The sequence below is a fragment of the Budorcas taxicolor genome, chromosome 2 (genome assembly GCF_023091745.1).
Source record: "Budorcas taxicolor isolate Tak-1 chromosome 2, Takin1.1, whole genome shotgun sequence".
Lineage (NCBI taxonomy): Eukaryota > Metazoa > Chordata > Mammalia > Artiodactyla > Bovidae > Budorcas > Budorcas taxicolor.
Genome location: NC_068911.1, coordinates 26,374,698 through 26,393,043, shown reverse-complemented (window position 1 = coordinate 26,393,043; position 18,346 = coordinate 26,374,698). Strand labels below are relative to the sequence as shown.

The 18,346-nt window shown below is 40.2% G+C and overlaps 1 protein-coding gene across 1 annotated transcript in view; it reads right to left on the bottom strand.

The window, feature by feature from the left end:
- SMG1 (SMG1 nonsense mediated mRNA decay associated PI3K related kinase) overlaps positions 1-17,736 on the bottom strand; it is a 99,130-nt gene extending 81,394 nt beyond the window's left edge. Inside the window, exon 1 of the mRNA XM_052636319.1 lies at positions 17,298-17,736. Coding sequence (XP_052492279.1) covers positions 17,298-17,383 — 86 coding nt within the window. The 5' untranslated portion in view covers positions 17,384-17,736. The remainder of the gene's footprint in view (positions 1-17,297) is intronic.
- Positions 17,737-18,346: the final 610 nt, after the last annotated feature.

Genomic DNA, 18,346 nt, shown 5'->3' with positions numbered 1-18,346 from the left:
ACCGCAACGCCTGCAGCCAGCATCGGGCAACAGAAAGGATTCACTTCTCCATCACATCTGACCGCATGTTGCACAACCAACACTTCAAACGTTGAATGAATTAGGCTACGAAGTTTTGCCTCATCCGCCATCTTCACCTAACCTCTCACCAACCAACTACCACTTTCTTCAAGCATCTCAACAACTTTTTGCAGGGAAAATGTTTCCACAACCAGGAGGAGGCAGAAAATGCTTTCCAAGAGTTCATCAAATCCCAAATTTTAACACTACAGGAATAAACAAACTTATTTCTCATTGGCAAAAACGTGTTGATTGCAATGGTTCCTATTTTGGTAAATAAAGATGTGTCTGAGCCTAGTTATAATGATTTAAAATCCACAGTCTGCAACTGTAATTACATTTACACCTACCTAATAGTATGTTTTCCACCTCTAGTTCTCACCTCTATTCCATTTCTCCCCACACTACAACAAAGACAATTCTAATAAAACACAAATGTTTTGTCCTCCCACTGCCATCTTCATCTTATGGTCCTTACTTCCCCTTTCAGCTAACTCTCCACACTGTCGTAATACTTTTACCTTCTGTGCCCCACTCATCCCATTCTTTCAGTGCCCCGTCACCTTGCTAAGCCTGTCTGCATGGAACAGCCTTCTCCTTGGCCCTCATTAATCTCTCAATGTCCTTTAAGCTATAGCTTTCCTTTGCAAAGTTTCTGATTCCCCTGACACTGACTAGGAATCCCTGTTACATAAGTACTACCTGAAACCTAACAGTTCCTTAACTCTTACACCATTGGAGCAGCTTATTTAACTGTGTTCTGCCAGGAGACTGTAAAGTCCAGAAGGGCAGGAGCCTGTCAGTGTTGCTTATCACTGTATTCCCATTGCCCAGAGAGCAAAAAATTATTTCCTATGACTGCCTCTGCTCACAATCAAGGTCTTTCTCTTTACTCTAGAGTGCTGTCCCCTAACTTAACCCAACACTAATTTTTCTTCAAGATTCAACCTAGAACCCATACTCCCTCTCCTATATGTTCTATTAAAAATCAACAATGTTTTCTTGGTTATTTTCTACAAGAGCACTAATTAAGAGTAATAACTCCAAAAGATGAACTAAATAAGATAGTCCCAACCCTCTAAGAATTTACAATCTAGAAAGAAAAGAACTGTTAGTATAAATTCCAATTAGGAATATAAAATATTCTGTGATTTAAGGGAGAAAAAACCCTATGATTCAGTACTTTCTTTAAACTCTTACAGCACTCAGAGTATCACACTAGCTTGCACTTTAGTAGTTCTACACTAGCTTCAATTTGTTCACCAGTTTGAGATGCCAGCACTGAAGGCAGATGTACAATATTATCTAACACCACACACCTTTCATAGGGAAAGGAGAACAGCATGATGCTGCAAGGAGAGTGGAGGGAAACTAGAAGATGGCCTTGGATCAAAATCCATCATGATTATTTAAGTAAAAACTTTGTCTTGTAACACAAAAAAGAACCCAGTAACAGAAAGGGATGGATTCAGTAATTCATTTAAATGAATTCTAAATTTTTTAAATCTACTTAATATGCATATTACAAGTCTCATTTTTGTGCAAAGCATACTATCAAGTGAAAAGACCACTCACAAAACCAGAGAAAATACTTGCAAATCATGTATCTCTTAAAGAGTCTAGTATATAAAGAACTCCTATAACTAAGCAAGAAAACATTCAAATTTTAAAATGGGCAAAAGACCTGAATAGATACATGTCTCCAAAGATATACATATGGCCAATTAGCACATGAAAACTTGCTCAATTTCACTGGCAAATGCGTGCTAAATCACTTCAATTGTGTCTGACTCTTTGCGACCCTACGGGCAGTAGACCACCGGGCTTCTCTGTCGAAATTTCCCAGGCAAGAACACTGGAGTGGGTTGCCATTCCCTTCTCCAGGGAATCTTCCTGATCCAGGGATCAAAACCAAGCCTCTTATGTCTCCTGCATTGGAAAGTGGGTTCTTTTAACACTAGCGCCACCTGGAGGAAAATGCAAATCAAAACCACAGAGAGAAAGCACCCATTAGAAGAGTAAAAAAATCTGTTAATGGTGAATAACTAATGTTGTGAGAGCTGGAAAATTTGGAGCCCCCATACATTACTTATGACAATGTAAAATGCTAGAAACCACTTCAGAAACAGTTTGGCATTTCCTCAAAGAGTTAAACAGAGAACTATCACATGATTCAACAAATTGACTCCAACTGACTCCCAAGTATATGCCCCAAAGAACTGAAAAACGTTCAAACAAAAACTTACACATCAATGTCCACCACAACACTATTTACAGTAGCAAAAAGGCAGAAACTCAAATACACATCAAACAATGAATGGATAAACAAAATGTGTAAATCTATACAATGGAAGATTACTCAGCCATACCTACTACAACATGGATGACCCTTGAAAATGTTATACTAAGTCAAAGAGGTCTGACATAAAAGACTACATATTACATGATTCCATTTATATGACATATCCAGAATAGACAAATCCATAAAGAAAGTAGATTTGTGGTTGCAAGGGGCTGGGAAGAGGGGAAAATTGGGAGTGATTGCTTAATTGGTACTGGGTTTCAATCTGGGGTGACAAGAAGCTCTGGAACTAGATGTTGGTCACAGCTGCACACACTGTGAATGTACTTAATACCAATGAATTGTAAAATGGTAAAGGTTATGTGTATTTTACCACAATTTTTTTCAAAACTTATTTATAACATTCTTGAAAAGACAAAATTATGGGGGAGGGGCGGGGAGACCAGTCGTTATAAAGGACTAGGGGAAGTTGACTATAAAAGGGAACAAGGAAACTTGGGGGTGCAGGGTGGAGGGGATGATGGAACTATTGATAGCTTGACTGTGGTGGTCATTTTTTTTTCTTTATTTTCTTTACATATTTCTTTAAAGATATAAAAATAAGTAAAAGACCATCAGGCTTCCCAGGTGGCACAGTGGTAAAGAATCCACCTCCCAATGCAGGAGATAAGAGATGTGGGTTTCATCCCTGGGTTGGGAAGATCCCCTGGAGGAGGTAATGGCAACCCACTCCAGTATCCTTGACTGGAAAATTCCATGGACAGAGGAGCCTGGTAGGCTCCAGTCCATGGGGTCACACAGAATCAGACACCACTGAGCAACTGAGCACACAAAAGGCCACTGATTTGTAATAATTTGATATTTCATGTTTTTCATTGCCTACCAAATTTAGTAGTCATTTTCAATGGGGCTTCCCCGGTAGCTCAGAGGGTAAAGCGTCTGCCTACAATGCGGGAGACCCAGGTTCAATCCCTGGGTCGGGAAGATCCCTTGGAGAAGGACATGGCAACCCACTCCAGTACTCTTGCCTGGAAAATCCCATGGACTGAAGAGCCTGGTAGGCTACAGTCCATGGGGTTGCAAACAGTCAGACACAACTGAGTGACTTCACTTCTTCTTCTTCTTCAATGGAAAAGCAAAAATGTAACACTGGATACTCTCCAGTGAAATCAAAGACTGTTAGTGTCTAAATTTACCAAACAGTAAAGAATTTACCAGATTCTTTACCACTGTGTCACCTGGGAAGCCCGATGGTCTTTTACTTATTTTTATACCTTTACTGTAAAGAAACACACTATTTCCTTTATGTTTGACTTATTGAGATATAATTTACATGCCCTAGAGTTGTTCTGAGGAATGCAGATAGTATATAGCACTAACTAAACTTCTCTTAGTGTCTGAACTTTAAGCTCGGGAAGGATTAACCTAGGCAGGATACAGAAAGAAACCTACTCATATTGCCTACTCATTTTCAAAAAAATTTTTTAAAGAGTCAAAGCACTCAGTTCAGTCGCCCAGTCATATCTGACTCTTTGTGACCCCACGGACTGCAGCATACCAGGCTGCCCTGTCCATCACCAACTCCCAGAGCTTGCTCAAACTTATCTCCATCAAGTCGGTGATGCCATCCAACCATTTCATCCTCTGACGTTCCCTTCTCCTCTTGCCTTCAATCTTTCCCAGCACCAGGGTCTTTTCCAATGAGTCAGTTCTTCTCATCAGGTGGCCAAAGTATTGGAGTTTCAGCTTCACCATCAGTCCTTCCAATGAATATTCAGGACTGATTTCCTTTAGGATTGACTGGTTTGATCTCCCTGCAGTCCAAGAGACACTCAAGAGTCTTCTCCAACACCACAGTGCAAAAGCATCAATTTTTGACACAAGCGTCAAAGCACCATGGCGAGCAAAATCAGAAAAATCACTGCTTGAGATAGAGGCAGGCAATCCACTTCTAATCTATTTTAAGTTTGTTAAGTATTATGTACTTCATCTGGCATAAATTCATATCTTACTAGGCATTAAAAATACTGATAGCAATAAAATCTGATATGCTTTTAATCTTCAATACAAATATGAATTCAATTCTCGGTATTTAACAAAAAAAAATTTTGTTAATGCTAAATAATTGGTCACCTGAAGGCTCCCGAATCTAAAGCACCACATTAATTTGACTTACTCTCAAGTTTATTTTTAACACATGTTGGTTTACAGCCTTAAATAAAACTCTGCTTCAGCTACCATTTTTGCATTGCTTATCTTTCTCTTTTGTCAGCAAGTCCTGGAAGTACTTTAGAAACATCCCATTCAGCCTGGGAAATTGCCAAGACTGAAAGGAAATCCCTTACTCCATGACCTCCCTAGTAGAATAAGACAAAGGGACTGAAAGTCTACAAAGAAACATGTCCCACCCCCTCATCCCCACCCAAACTCTTCAACTAAATGCCAAACATAACCCTTGAGGATAGAGAAGATTAAGGATCACTGGAGAAGGAAATGGCAGCCCACTCCAGTATTCTTGCCTGGAGAATTCCTATGGACAGAGGAGCCTGGCAGGCTACAGTCCATGGGGTCGCAAGAGTCAGACACGACTAAGCGACACCACCACCACCAAGAGATAAACACTAAAGGAATCCTAAAAGGAAAAGTCTTGAAACCAGATTGGGACTCTAATCAATGAAAAGGCAGAGTGTTTTATAAGAAATGTTAATCATCACTTTTTTTTTTTTACACGTCAAGAAAAATGATGTGATTGCCAAAAATCACTCATAACATATTAAGAAAACACAGTTCAGTTCAGTCACTCAGTGGTATCCAACTCTTTGCAACCCCATGGACTGCAGCATACCAGGCTTCCCTATCCATCACCAACTCCCGGAGTTTACTCAAACTTCTGTCCACTGAGTCAGTGATGCCATCCAACCACTTCATCCTCTGTTGTCCCCTTCTCCTCCTGCCTTCAATCTTTACCAGACCAGGATCTTTTCCAAGGAGTCAGTACTTCACATGAGGTGGCCAAAGTACTGAAGTTTCAGCTTCAACATCAGTCCTTCCAGTGAATATTCAGGACTGATCTCCTTTAGGATGGACTGGTCATCAATTCTTCGGCGCTCAGCTTTCTTTATAGTCCAACTCTCACATCCATATACGACTACTGGAAAAACCATAGCCTTGACTAGACAGACCTTTGTTGGCAAAGTAATGTCTCTGTTTTTAAGAAAACATAAATATTATGCAATCGACAAAGGTATTTTTTAAGAAAACTATTATCGAGTTAGGCTCTATTGCCATAATGGTATGGTATACCCTACAAGTCCTGGGCATAGTCAAGGATTTGGGCAACAAAAGAGCAATATTCTAACATGCACCTCTTAACAAACACCACATATCTCAAATATAGTGGCAAGCATGGAAAAGACACTGAATTTCATATTCCACACATGATTTTCAACAGAGATATTACCAGAAACATCTTTAGTGCATTCTCAAATTAGACACGTGACCCCCCCCACTCCAATCCTCTTAAAAAATAAATACACCTAAGAGAAACCTGAACTTCTTGGTTTTACTTTTAACTTTACCAACACAACTATACTAAGACAGCAACTGGATTTTTAAATGGACCCTGATTCCTTTCAACATCTCCAGTAACTCCTCTAGGACCTATCATCTTAGGTATCCTGGGGTAGGAAATACACTATTAACACCAAATTGGTGAAGAAACATACTACCTGTAATCAGTGATAAAATATGTATGGTAAACCCTCCTACCTAAGCACTGGAACTTCTTTTTCAGAGCTGTTTCTGAAACAGCCACATCCTCTCCTTTGCTGTTCAGTCACTCAGTCGTGTCCGACTCTTTGTGACTCCATGGACCAGGCTTCCCTGTCCTTCACCATCCCCCAGAGCTTACTCAAACTCATGTCCATTGAGTCGGTGATGCCATCCAACCATCTCGTCCTCTGTCATCCCCTTCTCCTGCCTTCAGTCTTTCCCAGCATCAGGGTCTTTTCCAATGAGTCAGCTCTTCACATCAGGTGGCCAAAGTATTAGAGCTTCAGTATCAGTCCTTCCAATGAATATTCAGGACTGATTTCCTTTAGGATTGATTGGTTTGATCTCCGTGCAGTCCAGGAGACTCTCAAGAGTCTTCTCCAACACCACAGTTTAAAAGCATCAATTCTTCAGCGCTCAGCCTTCTTTATGTCCAACTCTCACACCCACACCTGACTACTGGAAAAACCACAGCTCTGACTAGACGGACCTTTGTCAGTAAAGTCTCTGCTTTGTAATATGCTGTCTAGGTTTCTCTTCTAAGCTGCCTAGCTTTTCTTCCAAGGAGCTAGTGTCTTTTAATTTCATGGTTGGAAATACCATCTGCAGTGATTCTGGAGCCCAAGAAAATTAAGTCTGCCACTGTTGCCACTGTTTCCCCATCTATTTGCCATGAAGTGATGGGACTGGATGCCATAATCTCAGTATTTTCAATGCTGAGTTTTAAGTTTAAGTATCCTCCCTACATTGTTTTTTGAATGCTGGAGTGTTAAGTTTAAGTATCCTCCCCTACTTAAACATAAACAAATAAGAAGGTCTCACAGATATTATCTCAAAAAACATGGACTCCTAAATCAAATAATCGGAAAATGGAGACACTTCTCACAAAAACCACATTATTCTTTCAACTGTAGAAATATTTATTAAATGAAGTCAGTTTGGGGTAGTTACTGAAACATACTAGTAAGCAGCAATCAAGAAGAGCCAGGAAACACTGCTCCCACTGTGCTCAGCAGGAGCCAGAAATACACTGAGGTATTTAAAGTAGCCATAAGTTTGAGAAAGTTATGAAACAGTTCAAAATCATCACTTAAGCCACTTTAAACTCAAAAGGCCTATACAAACTCAAAAAGCCTATACAAACCCTATCTTTTTCTTCTAGTATATTTTACACTAAACACACATGTATCAGATTGATTTAAGTGGTATAAAATAAAAACCTTACAATGATAGAAAAAAAGTCAGTTTTTAGATATGAAGTTCCTTAGGAGAGAGCATTGACCCATTCTGAGTAAATTTATAGTGCCATAATTTAAAACAGTACCAAAATTTCATGATAGCTTAATATAGTATATACATTATATAATGATACAAAATTTCATTAATTCATATCTGTTTAGATGATATATATGGTCCTTCCTTTTTTGTACATACTTCAAACTATTACACTGGCAGAGTCAACCCTTTTCAGGATTCCCCCAATCCCTTTAAATCAAACATGCATACATACTAGAATAAGGGAGAGAAACACAATGCAGCATTCAACTGATGTTCTTACAAGAATTAGTTCTTAAATTCCAACTGTATAATGAAAGTTAAGTAAGGTACAAACTACCTTCTAACCTACCCCGTCTGTATTTAATTCCACTGCACCTTCTCTACAGTAAATGTGGTCACAAAGATTAGATTATTTTTGCTGGCCCACAGTTTCAATTGGTATCAAATTCTAAGAGTGTGACTTATAAGATATAGAGAAAAACAACAAATTTAACAATTATATGAGCTTCTAGTCATATAACCTCTGTGAGACTTGACATAAATGCCCTTTGTGAAATTTTTATAAGTAACTATACATACATATACACATTGTGGTACTTAAGAGTATTAGAAGAGAAAAATGAAATTTGAACTTGAGTCTAGGTCTATGTGTGTAGTCAATTCTAAAACTCTTTGAGGAAGCAATAAAAGAGGAACTTTCTTTAAAATTCTTAATTTGATTCAGATGTGGCAACATAAGTATCATTTGTACAGTACTTGACAGTTTTGAAAGTAATTTGCCAAACTTTATCTTTACCCCACACAACCCTATTATCTTAGGAAAAGCAAGAACTACCTCCTGAGGGACAGCTGGTAATGCCAGTACAAAAGACCTCTATCTTCTCATGCTTAGTACACTGCTGTTTTCATGACACCAGCCTCTCAAGAGAAATATTTGTAAAGAAAAAAAACTAAAAATGCACACATTCTTAAAAGCAAATATCTTAGAGAAGAATCTAAAACACTCTCATTCTATTTTTAACTCCTCCAATGTAACTGTATTAAGACAACAAGTGGATTTTTAAATAGACTAAAAGAGGGGGGAGAAGAGCACTGTAGTATAAGTTTTATACCTTCAATAAGATTACAATAAAAACACAAGGAACACTAGCATTATAGAAGCTATGCAAGATGGGCCACTTTAAGTAAATAAAAGGACACAATCTTCATTAAGCACAAATTTATCTTTAATTCCAGTATTTTCAAAAAAAGAAACAAGACACCATATATTAAAATGATCTCAATATTTCAAATAAGGACAATTTATCATTTCTAACAGTCAAAAGTCTAACTCAAGTCCTACAAAAACAATACAAACAGTGCCTCAAGGTAGATTTCTCTATAAACCAGACTAATGAAGACACTATATCCCAAGTTTCATTATCTTACTTTTGGGAAACCATTTTCACTTTACCTTTATCAAAAGAATAGAAGGACAGCAAGAAAATCAATCTTTTTAGAAAAGAAAATCCAGGATGTACTTTTTTTCTGATTAAATACGTATTAATTCATCTTTAACATACTGTGTGATACTGGTAATCATCTTTGACTCTTTTTAGTCATCTAATCAGAAGAGTCCCATTACACAGAGGACAGAAAAAAGCCTGACATCTTTCCTCACATTAATAGATTTTTCTGCTTAATTTCTGACAAATCGCAGGAAGCCAACATACACTGTCATTAGGGCAATGAGTCTGAATTTTCAGCATTAGAATCAAAGCAAAGGTACTAGAAATAAAGTTATATAATTCAGACAAGGGTTCCAGGTCTCATGTTATCAGGAATATAAACTATGAAGACCTTCAAGAAACGGAAATAGCAAAGAGTCATGAGTTGTTTCAAAGAACTAAATATTACAAGTTGAAAATTAAAATTCCAATTACACAAACAATATACACACATCTTTTAAAATCAGATTAAAATACTAAAAAGAAAAATTTTCAATTTAAGAGGGAAGTTTTTTAATTCAAAGAACTTCAGCAGTAAAAAAATAAAATTGTTGTCACTGCTGTCAAATACGGAGGAAAAACTAAAATATATCACTATATTGACCAAGACATGCTTACTATGGAAGCCTCTTGACTAACCGGCAGAAAGATATTAATATAGATACCACCTCAAAATAAATATATACTAAATACTAAGCTTAACATTTTTTTAATCTGCATAAATATACATATAATTCAGCCACTGCAGAGCCTACAATAACTTTCTCGAGGACCTATAAGAGCACTGTCAAGGTTCTTTATTGATTAAAAAAGATAAAGGAAAAAAAAGTAATGCCATTCCTAATTAAAAAAAAAAAGATATAGCATAATTTAGGAAACTCCATACCAAAAAGCAAATTACAATTCTGATATCCTTTTTTTTTTTTTTGGCCTCCAGGCTTGTGGGATCTTAGTTCCCCTACCAGTGATCGAACCCAAGCCCCAACTGTGAAAGAGCTGAGCCCTAACCACTGACCGCCAGGAAATTTCCTGGAAACTCCTCTTTTGAAAAAGATTTTAATAAACACAGAAAGTCTGTAAAAGATTTTTACATAATAAACATGAGATTCCAGACACACTATGAATAGCAACAGTAACTTCCGAAGGAATGATTTCTAACAGGGACACAATCTCCTTTTTTCAAAGGGTGTGAAGATGACTATGAAAGAAACTTGTTGATCTTGGAATTTGGGGTTTCAGTCATTCCCCAATCAGTAGGCATACAACTGGCAAGAGGTTTGTTTTCTCAGGCATTCTAATGGAAGGCCAAAAGAGGCTCAACCCAGTGCTTAACTTTTTCGTGATTAGACTACTCAAATAATGTACAAACAGATATGGGATAAACTGTCAGTGTGTAAACTAACTTGAAATACGTGAGCAGAGACTTCCCTGGTGGTCCAGCGGCTCTGATGGCTATACACCCCCAATACAGAAGCCCCGTGTTCAATCCCTGATTGGGGTACTAAATTCCACACCCAAAAACTAAGATCCAGGACAACCGAATGAATAAACATATTTTTTAAATAAATAAATATGTGAGCAAAGTATTTCTTCAAGATGGATAAAACTCCATGGCCCTAGTTTGATCTGGCCACCTCAGCCCACCAGAACACTGTCCCTTTGAACTTTCTCAATCAACTGAATGAAGTTGCTGCCTCAGGCTAACCAGGCCACTGTGTAAGGAAGTTTCCCTCAAAACGTCTCCTACAGTAAGTGTTCTAAGCCTTGAAGTTAACTCTTAACACAAAAATAAACCTGCAGAATTCCATTTTCACATATTTAGATGAGAAAGAACACTCAGATTTAGAGCGTTTACTATTTATTGATGCACTAATAGGAAAGGAGGGATACAGAGGGAAAATCATTATGGAGAAGATACACAAAAAACTCATACAGTGAGTATTATTAGAGAAGGCTGCTGCTTCTCACTGAGGGGTGGCAATTAGCCTAAAACAGCATGAAAACACCCAGGTCAGGCACTCCGAGAAAAGCAATCTATGTGGTAGCTACACGCAAGAACAGGATATTCAAAGGCCCTAAATAAGGCAGAAATTAGTCTGGGGAGTGCTTCGGGGCAAGTACACAGAAGCAGCAGAGAAAATAACTCACACTCAACCCTCGGGGATTTAAACTAGTTGGGGGAACAACAAAAAAAAAGACTGAAGTGCCCAGCACAGTTAGCTTTCACTGTAGATTTGTAGCAAGATTTGGAAAGAAGGAGTACAGAGGGCAGAGGCAGGGAAAGGATCTTAAGGGAAGCACAATGCTTACAGTAGAGACAGCACAAGAAACAGTAGGTGCAAGAGAGGTTTATGAACCTGTTACCTCACAGGAAGAAGTTTAGCCAACAAACTCAGAAGAGCTCCTCTGTGTCCAGGACTCAAATGCCTGAAAAGGTTAACAGTAGATCCATCTGAAACTACTTTCACAAAGCTCTTCAGAGATCCCAAGTTTGTTTATAGCAAAAAAGGAATAACAGAAATATGTTGAAGATGATAAGGTTATCAATCTGCAGAAACCATAAGTTGGTAATAAATTACAAGATAATATTCAAATATTTCCTTTCTATAATAACTTTAAGGCAAGATCCACATGTACAGTCTGCCAAGGTTCTGTTCTGGTTTGGTCTGGTGGTGAGGGTGGGACAAGGTGCAGTGGGAAGGGAAGTTATCCAGCTGCAAAGTCATTGTGTATCTGTATCTTGATCAGAGTCATGGTTACACAGGTGTAGGCATTTGTGAAATTCACTGGATCTACACACGGATAAATTTTTTCTCAAAAAAGTAACAAGTTCAAAAAAAGAGCCCAAAAAAGAATTCAACTAAGAGAGGAAAAGTACAATCAACTAATATAAGATGGAGCAGAACTAACATAATAAAAACATACATGGGACTTCCCATAATAAAAACATACATGGTCCAGTGGTTAAGACTCTGCCTTACAATACAGATGACTAAGACCCCAGGTGCCACTGAGCAAACAAGCCAACGCGCCACAGCTAGAGACACCATACCCTGCAAATACTGAGCCCATGAGCTATACAAGTAGACAATCCATGTGCCACAACGAAAGATTACACATGATGCAAGGAAGATCCTGCACGCCACAACTAAGACCTAATGCAGCCAAATAAATAAATATATTTTTTAAATGTACACACACCTGAAACTAATATGCTGTATGTCAATCATACCTCAATTTTTGAAAAACCAAGAAAAACACAAATATCTCCATAAAAATTTAAGAGGTTATAGTCTACATTAAAAAAACTAATAAGCTGGAGTATTTCATACAGGAGTTAAATCACAAAATGTCTGCAATCTTCACTGTTAGATCGCTATACAAGAGAAAATATGTTTTACTTTGTAGTCCCCAACATTAAATGGATTTTAAGAAAACTTTAAGACAACCAAAGACAGGTAACCAAAAAAACAATATGAAAAGATACCAAACAAATGACAGCTTGTGTGAATCCATAAAGAGAGGTCCACTGAAAACTGTCTCAGGGATTTATTTTAGGTTTGATTATTAGGATTGGCAAAGAAATGCAAATAAGCAAGTACCAAGCAATGAAGGCAGGAAAGCCTAAATTTAAAAGTTGTGAGAACTCAATGTTCACAAAAAACATCAACCACACTCCATTTTATGTATATGATCATTCTATATAATGTAAGTGCCCTAACCTGAACTGAATTGTGAGCAGGTTTAAGTATCACTTTAGTGATCACCCTCAATCAACACCAAATAACAAATGGGGGGCTTTTGCTTTTGAAAATTCCATATATTGAGCTGAATATTTTTGTCTGAATTTAAACCATGAATTATAAACAGAGTATTCAGGTCCTTAACAGTCTCTGTCTAGTGTTCAACTGCCTCCTACTGTGGTTACACTTAAATACACACACACACCAACAATCTTCAATTATGCCACTTCCATGCTGGTAAAACTTCAACAGCTCCCTAAAGTCTTTCCAAACACATTTCCAATATGATTCAAGAGCGACAATACAGCCGCACTCCAGCGCTTAAGCTTCACTTCTTATTTGTATCACATTTCACAAATACCCCATCCGTCTTTCTAACCAATCTGGGAATCTTTTTTTTTTTTACCAAGGACAGCCTGCATTTTGCCATTATCTACCATCTTCTATTTGTGAGATCCCCTCCAAATTTACTGTCAAAATAGAACAGATGAATTTCACGGCCCCGCCACCCCCCACTCAACTGTATAGCTTTCCTTCCTCTGACTCTCCAGGTTTTAAACTGTAAATCACATGTAAAAAGAATTATACCAAGAATTGTATCACAATTAATATCCATATAATGCTCTACCTTTTACAAAGCCCTTCGTTATCTCCCATACCAACCAACAACCTCCTTAACGACAGTGGCTCTATTAGTTATAAAAATCCCTACAGCATCTCTATTTTCTGAAGCAGAATATTTTCATTGAATTAGAATATTTCACAGTCTCTGTCTCTTAATATTTAAAAAACCCTTCAGTTATGCTCCCATCTTAAGAAAGGACCAAAAAAGAAGAGGGAGAAGGGTTCAGTTTAAAGATACAATTATTTCATAAGGAATATATGTTATTCTATAATGAAAAAATAAACTTTTCCCCTAAATTAAATACCCATACATAATCTCTGAAGCTGCTTAATGTCCTTGAAAAAATGTGGTACTGAACTGGCAATCTTTAAATTCTGTCCAACTAAAGCTCTATTTATAGTTGTAAAATGTACTTCACTATATTATGCATCTATGGATATCCGACAGTACAGGTTCATAAAAGGCTGAAATAGACAACTCTAGTTTCAAAAATCCAGCTTCTCACAATGCCAGACATACTAGTTTCTGGCTTTTCCATCTTCACAGGCCTCTTCCCTATCTTCTGGTCTGTGACAATAGAGAATGAAGGTATTTGTACTGTGAAAACTTCAATCTGTCTACATTTTACCAAAAGTGGAAGCTGTTTTTAATATACAGTCTCATCTTTTTAGAATTGTAGAAAGACTTAAATTTGAGCACAGTAAGACATCAATATATATCTGTTAAATAAAGTCTAAAGACTCCCAAGTGTGGAAGTAAAATTATGTGTTTTGGGTTGACCTGAATGCTTCCTCTTGTTTGTTGAACTAATCTGTATTTGACTCCAATGTCAAATTAATCTTGTCATCTGGAGTTTTAAAATGAACAATGTAATTATACATTGATTTTTTTTTCCTGGCTGTACTGCAAGATATGCAGGATCTTAGTTCCCTGACCAGAGATGGAACTCACGCTCCCTGCAGTGGAAGCCCAGAGTCTTAACCACTGAACCACAAGAAAACTCCTATATACACTTAATTTTTAAACAAATCATTCCGATCTCTATCTTGACTGGTATACTTAGAAGCTTACTTTCCAAAATAAAGTCAAGAAAAGAAGAGACTGGTCAGTGGCAATAAGACCACTCATTTGCATCATCATTCTTAAATGTTAAAGAAGAGTACAGTAAATGAACCCTATAAGACACGGCAATAAAAAGGCTTTCTGCTAAGATGTATGCTTTTAGCAAAGGTGGGCTTGCTCTGTTCCCACATGACACAAGTCTACTCAGCCACCTGGAACACTTCCTGTCAACATGTATGAAGTATCATGTGTGGCCATCACTACTAACTCAATAGTTTCCAGACAGACAAACACTGAAAAGAAACCAACCGAAAGTCGCCTTTTTAAAATCCTGTTTTTTAAAACGTCTAAATTAAGGGAAAGAGAACCAAAATAGGAAGAGAATTGGCACAGAAAGGCAAATAATCTTTTTAAACCAAAATGATTCTGATGAACCATAAGGAATCTGCTTGCATTTGAAGTTGCTGAGAGAAACGAACCCCCATTTAAACAAGGGGGAAAATTGACCTCCCTTCTCTCAGTTAACTGGAGTCTGTCACCTTTCTAAAGTGAAGAGGGAACAGAATAACAACCACCTCAAATTTAACTCATGAAAATTTATGACTTGGCAAACACCTGAGTTGTTTTTTTTTTAATTGGCTATTTAACAAAACAACTAGGCAACCATGCAAAGAAATCAAGTTTTGCTGTGGTATATTATCAGTACCTTTCTGTTCTCTCCTCTGAAAAAGTCAAGTATTTCCAACATCCTTATCAACTCATGGGCTGTCAAGGTGTCTCAGTGGTTAAAAAAAAAAAAAATCCGCCCACCAATACAGGAGACATGGGTTTGTTCCCTGGGTCAGGAGGATCCCTTGGAGAAGGAAATGGCAACCCACTCCAGTATTCTTGCCTGGGAAATCCAACAGACAGAATAGCCTGGCATGGACACAGTCCCTGGGGTCGCAAAGGAGTTGGGACTAAACAAGAATTAACTGTAACCTAGGCAGTAAGTTCTGAGACTTTGTAACAGAGCACAGCTTCAAAGAATACACAGCCTACCCAACATACAGCCAAGAAATAAAGTATTTAAAAGAAGAAAATATGAATAAAATTAATAACCCATGTATATATTCCATAACTATATAAGCCACCCTGCTTCGTATCAGTCGAATGAAGCCAGGTGATCTCAACCCATAGCTGCAACTATGCTACTGCATTTACTCAGAGCCACAAGCTACAATTCTTTTCCAGAAACTCTAGGACTATTTGTGAAGGGCATTTTAGTCCTCTAAAGGGATACTATGTGCATTCTTTTACATATGCTGACCACAGTACTGAAAAATAATGGGAAATCTGTCAAAGACCTCTCAAATGTCAAATCATACTCATTTATCATGTAGTCAATAGGTGAAAAAAAATTAAATTTACACATTACAACAAGCATATAAAACAACTAAGAATGTCAATTACAGATTTTTTTTAAAAAAATACCAAACTAGTTAACTGATTTTATGTGAAGCATGCACAAACCCTAAGTGGCAAAGGAAGAGTAAAACTATGCTTTCCAAACTTTTTTAACTGCTCAACATCTCAATTCTAGGCTCAAGTACTAGCTTTTAAAGTCACCTGTTCTCAACAGACACAGGATTTGAAAAGGCATATTAAACAGAATAAGATGTGCACCACTCATTAGCCAAAAGATTATTTTTATTTTACTATCAAGTCTTAAGTGTTACATTCTAACATCTTACTAATTTCCAAACACTGCTGGAATTACACATACCATTAAGAAGCAAAAGTCATCCCAACAACGTGTGTGTCTAACATTTATCTGCCGAGGTCCTGGGTAATCATAATACACGTGTGCGTCAAAGTATGAGAGCACAATGAATCAACTAAGCCTAAAATATTACATACGTTTAGGGAGTTCTTCTAGGCACTGGGCGAAGTTCCAATAGTCTATTACAACCACTTATTCAGTAAGAGAGGTAAGAATAAATCAGTCCTAAATGAGGTACAACTGCCCCATGATTACTCAGAAAGACATGAAACTTAATTTTTTTTTTTTAAAGTCAATGCTCCTTAAGGAGTTCCCTGGTGGCCTAGTGGTGAGGATTCCCGGCTTTCACTGCCCAGGCCCAGGTTCGATGCCTAGTAGGGCAGCTGAGATCCTGCAACCAGCGTGGGGAGGCCAAAAAGAAACAGGAGAATAATAAAAAACAGTCGATTTTCCAAATATCCACTTCCAACTAGGCCCCAAACCTTTCTAAAACCAAAACAAATTCTCTATTCCTCTAAACGAGTGTCGGCTCAAGTGTCCAGGTAGGAACTCTCTCCGCCCAATTAACTGCCCCTGCACTTCACTCTTCAGCACCAGGTTTGGTCGGTCCTCATTAACACAGTCACAATCTCAGCTCACGCTCCACAACTACCCTGTTGTCAGAGTAAAGACTCGGGAGTGGTTGGTTGTTTTTTTTTTTTAAGACTAACACGTGGGGGGGGGGGGGGGTCACAATAGAGATCGCTGTTAAGGAAAAATCTTTCACGTGGGGGCTAAGCGGGTGAGGGATCAGGGAAGTTAATGGATAAACAGAAAGGGTCCAATACTCTCAGGATCCCTCAAACTCAACGCCCAACTTGAGGGGAAGGTGGTAAGTCAACCCACCCCCACAACCTGGTCCCCCTTCCTTCACCATCCTGAACCCAATTCCTAGGCCAGTGCCTTCTGCCGCAGCACCGGGTTCTCGACTCCAGCCCCCGAACTCAAGCGCAGGGAAAGGGGAGGCATTTAGGCCTCGCCTCCCAGCGGCCTTCCTTCCCCGGCCGGGGCGGGAGGGGACCCAGGAAGCCGCGCCCGGTTTTCAGTGGGGGGGGCGGGGGTGTACGGAGAGCCTAGGCCGCGCCTCCCACCCCGGCGGTCCTAGGCCTCGGCCCGCCCGAGGCGGGGCCCGGGGTCGCGGCGGCGGGCTGGGCGCCGGCTCACCTACCTGGGTTGCCAGTCATTCCAGCTCCGCGGGTACTTGGTGCCGCCGCCGCCGCTGCTCAGCCGAGACCCCGGGGCTCTGCGGCTCATTACCTTCCCCGACACGACATGGCCAAGCGCCGCCGCCCGAAGAAGCGCGAGTCGCCGCCCGAACCGGCCGCCGCCGACACTCCGCTCCGGCCCGGGGCTGAGGAGGAAGCCGAGCAGCAGCAGGAGGAGGAGGCGGCGGAGGGCGGGGGAGGCGGACGGCCGTTCCGGGTTCCGCCTGAGCCCGCAGCGCAGGACGAGGAGGCGGGAGTGCCGCGGCGCGAGGGAGGCGGAGGAAGGGGAGGCGACTTCTCTTCCAGGGCCGTCCGCGGCCCGCGACGCCCGGGCCCAGGAGGAGGAGGACAGCGAGGAGGAGGCGGTGGCGACGGCGCCCCACGCTCACACAGCCACTGCTTCCCCGCCTCCCGGCTCCGCCCGCCGCGCCGCCGCTACCGCACGGCATGCTGGGAGAGAGGGGCGGTGCCGGCGCCCGCCGGGCCAGGGCAGAGGGGCGGGGTCAGATCAGATGGGCGGGGCCTTGGGCGGGGCCGGCGCGGCGAGCGGACTGTCCTCCGGCTCCCTGCGCTAGTCGCGGCTCTCCGCGGACCGCGCCGAAGTCCAGCCCCGCCGCGGGGGATCACGGGAGAGGGGATCTCCGCCACCACCCCGACACGCACACCCTCCCACTTACTCCCGGGAAAGCACCTGACCCCCTGAGGGCCGGGCAGTCAGGTGTAACCCGGCCACCAGTGAAGAACCTGCTGTGCCCTTGAGGGGGTGGGGGCAGCTAGGGGGCGCGCGTGCATACACACACACACACACACGTGCCATGAGGGTTCACGTGTGTCCACGTTCCTCACCTTCTACGGTAAAAAGTGGAATTTTTTTAAAAACGGGTTGATCTCCATCTACCCTGCCTCTACCTGAAATGTGTCCATAAAGTCCTGACACCCTGACCGTTTCTTCTCATTGCAAAAAAAAAAAAAAGTAGGAAAAGCTAATTACTGAGGAGCACCAACCCCGATC